This window comes from Anarrhichthys ocellatus, unplaced genomic scaffold (genome assembly GCF_004355925.1).
Source record: "Anarrhichthys ocellatus isolate YVR2014 unplaced genomic scaffold, GSC_Weel_1.0 scaffold26, whole genome shotgun sequence".
Classification (NCBI taxonomy): Eukaryota; Metazoa; Chordata; class Actinopteri; order Perciformes; family Anarhichadidae; genus Anarrhichthys; species Anarrhichthys ocellatus.
In genome coordinates, this window is record NW_022280056.1 from 4,352,996 (window position 1) to 4,363,167 (window position 10,172).

The 10,172-nt window shown below is 39.4% G+C and overlaps 2 protein-coding genes across 5 annotated transcripts in view; both read right to left on the reverse strand.

Annotated features, from left to right (window-relative positions):
- Window positions 1-16: 16 nt before the first annotated feature.
- Window positions 17-7,766, reverse strand: LOC116391359 (transcription factor 20). Of its 3 annotated transcripts, XM_031861860.1 has the most exons (7): window positions 7,430-7,766; window positions 7,309-7,356; window positions 4,084-6,041; window positions 3,267-3,360; window positions 3,024-3,073; window positions 2,025-2,093; window positions 17-1,750 (listed from the first exon to the last, which is right to left on the reverse strand). In XM_031861860.1, exons 3-6 carry the CDS (start codon window positions 6,037-6,039, stop codon window positions 2,052-2,054), a joined length of 2,142 nt encoding a protein of 713 aa, XP_031717720.1. In that variant the 5' UTR covers window positions 6,040-6,041; window positions 7,309-7,356; window positions 7,430-7,766; the 3' UTR covers window positions 17-1,750; window positions 2,025-2,051. The 3 variants fall into 3 exon arrangements, with proteins under 3 accessions (XP_031717720.1, XP_031717718.1, XP_031717719.1); XM_031861858.1 differs by lacking the exon at window positions 7,309-7,356; XM_031861859.1 differs by having other exon boundaries at window positions 7,309-7,766.
- Window positions 7,767-9,056: 1,290 nt separating this feature from the next.
- Window positions 9,057-10,172, reverse strand: part of LOC116391577 (interaptin-like) — a 24,506-nt gene continuing 23,390 nt past the window's right edge. For both annotated transcript variants that reach the window (XM_031862312.1, XM_031862311.1), the window contains one exon: window positions 9,057-10,116. In XM_031862312.1, coding sequence (XP_031718172.1) covers window positions 9,976-10,116 — 141 coding nt within the window. In that variant the 3' untranslated portion in view covers window positions 9,057-9,975. The remainder of the gene's footprint in view (window positions 10,117-10,172) is intronic.

A 10,172-nucleotide genomic window follows, 5' to 3' on the forward strand; every position in this document is an offset into this window, starting at 1 on the left:
GGATGTCTCGGGATGTTTCGGGATGTCTCAGCGTTTCTATTCTGAGTAAGAAGCAGCTTCTTCACGCTGCCGCAGGTCTACACATCAGCCTGGTGCTGAAGTGACGGAGCAGAGCTGTGACGTGTTTATAGAAATAGATTCTAACGCTACGACGTGTTGGAACTATTTCCATCAAAGTGACTCCAGAAGCAGAGCTCCGTGTGAAAACACTCAGATTATTAAACTGTATTAACACGTTCAGCTGCTGCTGTAAATCACACATCCTGTGTTAATCCTTTGAGAACAAAAACAAGAACAATAATAATTAGAAAAGGAGAAATTTTAATTTTATACATTTTGGTTTCATCACAACGAACCAATTGCTCTATTTAAATCTATTGGTCTATTTAAAGACGGACAAAGACAAGAGTTCAGTTTTATTGACTTTTATTAAATAACATTAATTATCTTTTTCATCCCTCAAATGATAAAACTTGGAACGTGTTAAACAATGAACGAGTCGTCCGTCACATTGACAGGAGCTCAGAAACAGACGACCATTAAAGCTCCACCACATATTAAAGGGTCAATTCACCCAAATCACAAAAATACATTTCACTGCGTCGCTTTGTCAAGTTATGGACTTTATGTACAGTTTGATTTAATGAGGACAAAATCAACCTTTTTTCATATTTAATCAAATAAATGTCCATAAATCCTGGTAGAAGAAAAGAGGCTCACTGTAAGCTATTATAAGTGTTCTTCTGTTTAAAGTAATCCAGTAACTGTCGTCTGTACGTCTGTGTGAACACTAAAAACTAAATCTACACAAATACTACAGAGTACTTCCTGTTTACATCCCCAATACCAACAATCATGGGAACTGTAGTTCCAAAGAAATATTAGTTTGTTTTGTCTGAACATTCACTAAATACTAATAAATCATCAATGATGTGAAACAAAGAGCAGAAGCAAATCCTCACATTTCAGAAGCTGGAATTTGTGTTTTTTAAATAAATCATTAAAATCACAATTAAAATAGTTTTTAATTCTTTTTTGTGATTTTGTTGAAGCGACCCTTTAATTCGGCACTTTCTTCAGTCTTGTAACGTCACAATAAGAGAAAACTTTACAGGAACATTGACCGCTGCTGTTGATCAGAGATTTGTTTGAATAAATGTGATAAGAAGGAGAACGTACAGTTTGTGGTCTCAGAGGCTTCAAACAGGACTTCTAACTTTAAATAATATTAGTAAAAGGGGGAAGATTAAAGTCTACAAATAGACATAAATAATCACCGATAAACATCACCTGTGCATGCAGCTTTATGAAAATAAATAACTTTTTGTTATGTGATGACTGAAGAACGACAGGAATTCGAAAAGTAGTAAAAAATACTGTAGAAAGAAAAGTGGCTTTATATAAAGATCTCCTCCTAAACAACCAATCAATACATCGTTTAACGCTAATTATTATCCTCAAATAATAAAACTGTATTTGTGACATTAAGTGTGGAGGAATAAATACCCATTCACACACACACACACACACACACACACACACACACACACACACACACACACACACACACACACACACCTTATAAAACCCCTAAAGTGGCCCCTGATGGATCGTCTCTGATGTGGAATCTTACCAGAAGATTTTCCTTCTGCTCGAGCAAACACACGTGAACTCTCGTTAGTTCGTGTTTAATAAAAACCTCCGAGGTGAAATCAGGCCGATCACGTCCTGAGGAGATCTGTGGATCGTTCTGGAAGAAAGAAAGACAATAAAGATACAGAAACGTATTTATGGACATATTATTATTATTATATTTTTATACATTTATACGAGTAGAGATGAAAATAATCTGATCAATCGTTTGTTTGGTCTAAAAATATGAGAAAAAAAATTTCAAGTTATTTATTGTCATATTCACGTTTACAGAGATGCTCAGGATCAAACGATTCATTAATTTCTGAAATAGTTACAGATTAGTTGCATCTCTACAAACAAGCAGCTTTAATCGTTTCAATGTTAAATACCTCCAGTTCCCCCAAATGTCTTCCGCGTCATCTCTTGTGCTGTCGGGTCACAACGGTCAACAATTTGTTCTGTCGGATACAAACGCACATTATTAACAATTATAACAAACAAATAAATAAACTCACCAGAATATTTTTTCCAAAAGCAGGACATGTGTGACGGTGTATTAGTGTACTACAGGGTACTACAGGGTACTACAATGTATTGTAGGTTAACATGTTTTTTACTTCCAGGACCTTGTCCTCTCACAGCGGCTGTCCGTCAGAAACAGAAATCTTTAGGATTTATCTGATGACACATAAATAAATAAACCTCCGGTTCTTTAAAGTGAAGTCAAAGCTTCATGTGTTAAAGCTGCATTCTCTCTAGTGTCCACCAGGGGGCGACTCCTCTGGTTGTATAGAAGTCTATGAGAAAATGACTCTACTTCTCTCTTGATTTATTACCTCAGTAAACATTGTAAACATGAGTTTATGGTCTCAATCTCTAGTTTTGAAGTCTTCTTCAATACAGCATGATGTTCATTTAGTAACCGATGCTCTATTTAGAGTCAAACAGACCATAAAGCAGGGGATGCTTTCTACAAGCATCTACATTTACCTGCTTACATTTTCGTGAGATTTATTTTTGTTTATTTACAGTCTATAGTTTACAGGAATTAAATATATATTTGTTTACTACAGTATGTTATTAATATTTATTCTGGAATCAACAAAACAAAGAAATGTACCATTAAATATATTTAAATATGGGATTTAAATCTATCCGTTTATATGTGGTTATAGTTCACTTTATATGAAACTATTCCTCATATTTTATTCTACAGATATCACCATTAACTTGCAGTTGTTCATACTAACATGTAACGAGTCTCCTCAAACACTCATGATGCAGTTCAATATTTTGAATGAACCACCAGCGACCCCCGGAGGCCGTGCAGCTCTTCACACTGTGAACCAACAGACGCATCAACGCTCTCTCACTAAAGCTGAACTTACTTTGTGCTCCGGACATCGAATTGAGAAGTTTTCCTCGTTTAAGACGCAGCCTGAAAAACACAAAACACACAAAATAAACTTTCATGTTCTGAAGAAGTATTCGTCCCTTCAAGCCGAGTGAGAACGAATGTTTACCGACACGAGCTGTTCAGACAGCAGGTAAACAAAAACAACATTTATGTATTTCGTTTATTGATCTCTTCACAGCTGCAGTATTTGAGTGGCACATGTGTCAGACTGCACCTGACTGAACAGCACATCTGTAGTGATAGTTTCTGGGGCAGCCCTTCTGGAAACATCCGATTATTGCACCTGTTTGTTGGCACGCTGAACACATCTGGAAATAAAAAGCACATTTATTATGCAGAATCACAGAAAACAACAACAAAACATTCATAAAACTCTTTGCACACAATAACTTAAATATATAATATTTCCTCTATGGATAGGTTTACTGTGTCTTAAATGTATTTCAATAAAGTAACTCACATCCTCTTATGCATTATTTAATAGTTATTGGATGCTAAAAGTATTCCTCCTCTTCATGCTGGCTGGGAAAAGATCCTCAACACACATTTCAGTCCCAAAGTTTGCTTTTAGTTTGAAAATCCCTCTTTGCTTCCTTTCTGGGCGGCTGTGTGAGGATTGTAAAACAAAGAGGAAGTTTCAAGCTAAAGAAAAAAAAAAAAGAAAAAAAAAAAGTAACTTTTGTGCTAAAATGATTAATTCGATTTGTTGATAATCGTCTTAAATGAGTAATTTTTCAGGCAAAAGTCGTGAAACAATCTCTGGTTTCAGCTTCTGAAATGTGAGGATTTTCTGTTTCTTTATCATTTATTATTGTGAACTAAATCATTGAGGGTTTTGGTCTTTAGGTCACATGACATTTGAAGACTTGAAGATTTAACAGACTTAGTTAATGAAGCTCTGATACACTTGATCCGACTGTGGGTTTCATCCCCCATCACTTCTATTGGAAGATGTAAAACAAGAACTTCAATAAATAATTAAACTATTATTTAATTATGATGCATGAGACGTCGGAGTGTGTTTCACTCACTGTTTCCTGTGCGAGCCGGGCCGCCTCCTCCAGCCCGTACAGCTTCCCTCGGACCAGGAAGACTCCGGCGGACCAGATCCCGCAGTCCTCGTGGATCCAGCCCTCGTCCAGACGAAGAGGCTCCTTAGGGAGAGAGTGGCCGTCGCCCTCCAGCAGACCTTTGACAGCAGAGCAGTCGTAACCGTCTAGACCGTCCTCGGAGGAGTTCACTGAACGTCTGCTGACGAGTAAATGTGGTTCTTCCTCTTTCTGCTCGGTCCTGTGGTCTAGAGACGGGTTGGTGGGGTAGTACGGGCCGTGGAGGTCCCCGAGGCCCGTGGCGTTGGCCGTCTGACCGCACAGGCAGCACAGCGGCGTCATCGGACTCCGGCCGTCCGAGCCGAACCGACCCAACTGGAAACAGGACGAACTGGGAAGGAACCCGGGCGGAGAGCTGGAGGCTTTCTGCTGCCGTCCTCTGCTGCTCCGGACCGTCTCCTCTTCCTCCTGGTCGTTCACAACGGTGCACATCCTCTTCCTCACGTGAACAAACGGGCAGAAACTTCCCAATTTCTTGATCTTTTTCTCCCTTTTCATGTTTGCATATTTGAGCTTGATTTCCGGCTCTCTGGGAGAGAACAGAGCAGAAGGTCCGGTGTGTGAGCGACCTCTTTTCTTCCGTCTCGCTACAGGTTTTTTATTTGTTTTCTTTTTGTGCTGCTCTGCTGTGGAGCTGCAGTTTTCCTTCTGTTTAGTCCTCAAGCTTTTAGCTTTACGAAGCGTCGGGGGCTTCTTTCCTTTATTGATGCTTTTGGCGTTGGAGGCTTTGTTCTGCTGCTCCTCCGACTCTCTCTGCGGCGACTTCCTGTCCGTCGGAACGTCCACATCGGACTCCTCAGAGTTACTGCTCGCTCTTTGCGATGCAGTCGGCTGCGAGGCCGACTCCTCGTCCGCATCCGAGCTGAACAACCTCACCGTGTAGTCCATCATGTCATCAGAGTCACAACATTCGTTATAAATACCCACCGCGTCGCTTTTGGCTTGTCTCCTCAGACTGTGGCGAGACACACTGCAGGTGAACGGAGGCGTTTCCGACACAGATTTCCGGATTCTGGGGCTACGTCGAACTTCTCTGAGTGGAACTTTTTCGTCCTCGCTCTGTGGAGCAGTTTCTTTCACCAGACTCTTCTTCTTACAGGGAAATGTTTTCTTCTTTTCGCTCGTGACCGAAACCTCGATGATGTCGCTGTCATCACTCGTCATGTCCACCGGAGATCCGGCAGGGTTGCCGTAAACGGCGCCGAGGTCGGACAGGAGTACCACGGGTCTGGTGTGATGGACGGGAATGTCCACCGAACTGTCTGAGGAGTCCTCCGAGTACGAGCTGTCAGGACTGGGTGAGCTCAGAGGCTGAGGTAGGTGATAGCAACCTCTCCCTGCCTCCAGTGAGGACACAACCGGGGTCAAGGGCTCCACGATGTGCCTCACGCTGTCTTGGAGGAAAGAAGTGCATAAGAGTGGCTCCTTAGCGGAGGACACAAGGAAGATAACATCGGAGCCGCTGCCGCTGTCGCTCTCCTCTCCGCCGCTGCTTTCTAAAAGTGGACCGCCGGTTTGGTCGGGTCCGTAGAACCCCGAATGCCACAGGCTGCCGTGAACTGCGTCGCGGTACAGATCCAACCCAGGAGCTAGTGATGAGTTCACGTAGTCTCCTAAAGACTCGGGGCCCTGCTCCGGGTCCCTGCAGTGGACAGGTGCACCGGGCTCAGGATGCAGCGGAGCGCTGTAGGAGGACGAGGCTCTGGATCTGTACGGGGAGCTGATGTCGGTGCTGCAGCTCGGCGGGCGTCTGTGGTACCACTCGGGCTTCTTTGCCAGGTCCATGGCCTCCGTGTGGCTGCGGGTCAGCGGGTTGACCGAGTAGCTCTTTGACAGGTCCATGGCCATGAGAGGAGGGTCCTGAGGGGACACTTCCATCACTGCAACAAACATCATCAATTCAGTGAAATGTATCATTTTATACCAGTTTATTATCATTTCTTCAAAAGAAAAGTCTGTTTGCAGGTGTTGAGGAGTACTAATGTGTATGAGACGCATGTATAACTTCCCAGAGCCCGAGGTGACATCTTCAAATGTCTGTTTTAGTTTAAATAAAAGTCTAAAACCTGAAGATATTCAGTTCACAGTTAATCATGATGATGAGAAGCAACAAAGCATCTCATCTGAGAAGCTGAAACCAGAGAATTTGGGCTTTTTTTCCACTATTACTGCTGGAAAAATCAACCGATCAAAACAGTTGATGGATATTTGTTTTTGTCAATCAACTGTTCAATTAATAGTCTAATCGTTTAATCTCTAGAGAAGCAAGATCCCCAGACGGAGAGAGATGCCGCCATGTTGTTTGAGGTGGTTTTGTGTCTTTTTCAGTGGCACACTAAAGGTGAACCACAACCAGAAATATACAAAAATATATATTTTGATGATTGGTTTGTTGTTTCAGTGACTTTTCAAGCAAAAAATGTAATATAACAGAAACACAAACACAAAAAGCTTACCAATTGCTGCTTTTCATGGTCATAATTCATTATAAACTGAATATCTTCTTCTTTTTTTTACAAAACACAACATTTGACGCCGTCACCTTCGGCTCTTAGAAGCTGTGATTTTTTCCCCCCAGGTTTTGGAATTATTAATTACAGCCCAGCCACCGAACTTCTGTTTTTTGATTCACTTTGGAGATGAAGAGAAGCTGGCTGAGTCCTGTTTATCATGGCACACATATTTAGTGTGTATGGTGAGCTGTAGGAGTCATAGAAATACTAATAATCATGTTCATTATTGTATTTGTGTAGCAGCGTTCAAGCTGGGAGCACATTGTAGACAGCAAAAATTAAAAAGTCAAGAACAGCAAAATATAAGCAAACAGTTCAAATAAATGCACAAATAAAAAATCCAAAAGAAGAGAAGTATTATGTAAACAAAGGCTGTAAAAATGTTTCTTAAACAGGAAGCAGAAACAGATGCAGGCTCTATTTTATTCATTTTAATTATGTTTATTTATAATTATTTACTAACTTAAGTGTATTTAAATAAAACAATGTCTCAATATGCTGTGCAACAGTAACAGGAAGGAACAAAATCAACCAAAACAAATATTAGATTAGATTTAGTTCACAAAGATTATTTATATAATTTATCCATTCATTAATTAAGAATCAGGATCGGTCTGTAATTGATCTTTCTCACCTGTTAACAGGTAGGCCCGTCCATGAGTAACGTAAAAGGTAATGTAACCTGTTTATAAATGAAGACATGTAACGTTACTTTAACTAATACTAATGTGTGTTTTATTAAAGTGTTAAATTACCCCTGAGGTGGCAGCAGGTCTGACAGACGTCCCCCGGTCCTGGTCCTCACAGAGGGGCTTTAGGAGGACCCTCTCCCCACAAAACACGCCTGGTAGCCGGGTTAGCTAACACACCTCACCGTCATCAAGACCGGATGTAAACAAGAGCAGCGACTCCATACTAGCTGGCTAGCTAACGTTAGCACGCTAAGCTAATTCAAACCTAGCCGACGCTCGACGCGATAACGAGACACAAACATTGTTTTTGTTTAAATAATTTGCTGTCAGGCAGTTAGAACCCCTTCTGGCTACTGTTGGTATTTTAAAGTTGTCATCATGGAGACCATCTTTCTTCAGCGTAAAGTCGGACCAGAAAACCAGTAGAACACCGGAAGAGAACGGCGTCCTTTCAAAGTAAAAGACCTCAAGAAGCAATGCACAAGTTTTGAAACGTGTCCCTCAACCTAGATGTATGGAAGCCATACATCTATTTAAGCGTAAGTATTTAAGCGAGAGAAATATGAAAAGTTTAAGCGAGAGAAATATGAAAAGTTAGACTTGATAATAAAAATATCCCCATGGTAGATCGAAATTATGAATTAAAAAGTCATATTTATGAGATAGAAAGTGTAAATTATAAGATACTTAAACACAACAGTCATAGAAGCAGCTCTTCCCTTACAGTTGACACAGAAATGTATTGTGAGTACATTGAAGACTACTTTAAACGTGGCTTTACAACAGATGAAAAGTTCTGGAGTAGAAAGAATAAAACCGATGTGGCTGAGGAGACAACCTTCATTGAACAGCAACTGGAAACATCTGGTCTGTGTCATGGTTGCAGATGGATGCACTAAAAGTGCCATGGGGATATTTTTATTATCAAGTCTAACTTTCAACTTCCAGCTTCCATACCGATGATTTACCGGTAGGGAATAAATGGTTTCTCACTCCATCCCCTCAATAATAAAGCCCTTTTTCAAAGAGATTCCACATTCAAGTCATATTGGAATCGGTTTGTAAATAATAAATATATTAGAAGACAAATAAATCACACAAGAAATTCTGGCAACAAGACCTTTGCAGATCTGTAATTGATCATATCTGTGAAGACTGTGTAGCGTTTGGTTTCTTCAATAGTATGTAAATAAAATCAATAACAAAAGAGCCTGGGTATATCATACTTATCAAAATATATATAAAACAGACATATTTAAGTGTCTTGTAGGCTTTTTGTTGGTAAATTGCCATCATTATGAAATATATTATTTTTTAAGAAGTGTCTTCTTTTCTTGGGTTGTACTGAAGCTGTATTATGTTCTTTTGTTTAAAAGAATACATTTAAAAAGTTCAAAAGATTAATTCTTGTACAGGAAGTGACAGTTCTGCTCTGACTGTTTTTTATTACACAACACGTTTAATGTGAGTCAATGTCAGTGGTGGAGAAGTATTTATACGACATAAAAATACTCCATTACATATGTTTAGATGTTTTTATGTAAAATCTTGACCTGAAAAGTAACTAAAGCTGTCAAGTAAATGCAGTGCAGGCTGGAGGATGAAATGGAATTACTCTAGGGAAGTACAAGTACCTCAAAGTTGTACTTAAGTACAGTACTCGGGTTAAAGCAGTCACTTTCCACCACTGACAAATGTTAACGCAAAATAAAATACATTTTATCTATAAAGGTCATTTTTACTAGCAGTACTCCACATTAGTTTGTACAATAGATCTTAAGAAGTTTATATTTATTGTTGAATCTGATTCATTTTAGTCTATTTCTTTCACTATATTCTGTCCGACTGTTAGAAGAAGAATGTCAATAAGGTCTTTTATTTTTGAAATAATCACTCGCAGCCACAAGAGCTGAACTTTATTTTTCAGGACTTGACGCTCTTCTTCTTCTTCTTCCTCCAGAAATGGAGCCTGAATATAACAATATAATATGAACCGCCTTTGATTTAAATCTTTCATTTATAAACTTCGTCTCATTAACAAAATAAAATACAATGTGTCAGTGTTGGTTAAATCTGCCAATTTGGTTTAATTAATAGAAAACATTTATGTTTTTAATACTGCAGTTTACAAATATAAATTACAAGTAAATTTACCTGCAAGATTTTTGTTTAATTTAAATTATATAATTGATAAAAAAGAAAACACTTGACCAGTTTAATGACGACACTTACAGCAGAGGTTAGAGAGCGAGACATACATGTCAGATTGAAGTGTTACAATAACACCATGACTGTACAGATACAATATATACATAACACACAACATTAGGACCATTTTTGGGAAACGCATGTTAAAAATAAATTGTAAATGACATACTCAGGGTCAAAACGGTTAATAACTGATCTAAACATTCACAGACAATATAAACAACTTTAAAACCAAACAGAAAAGGAGTGTGAAATGAGATTGTGTTTCTGGATTCATTAAATAAGACTCACGGTCAGACTTCTTTGTTTTAAATATCGTTCTTGTGGGTAAAGCTACAGGAGAAGTTCTCCGTGTTACAGTGAAGACGAATGTGTTGTTGCTGTTGTATAATCGGTTGTTTTCAGGCTGACGTCTGGTTCAGAGCGTGATGAGCCAGCCTCAGGTTCTCTCTCAGCTCGTCCATCTCTCTCTCCGCTTTGGCTCTGGTGATGCTCAGCTCCGTGTACACATCTTTGCACTTCTTTGAGGCGTTCTTCTTGTCCTGAAAGATGACAGATACCATATATATATACATATATATACACATATATATATATA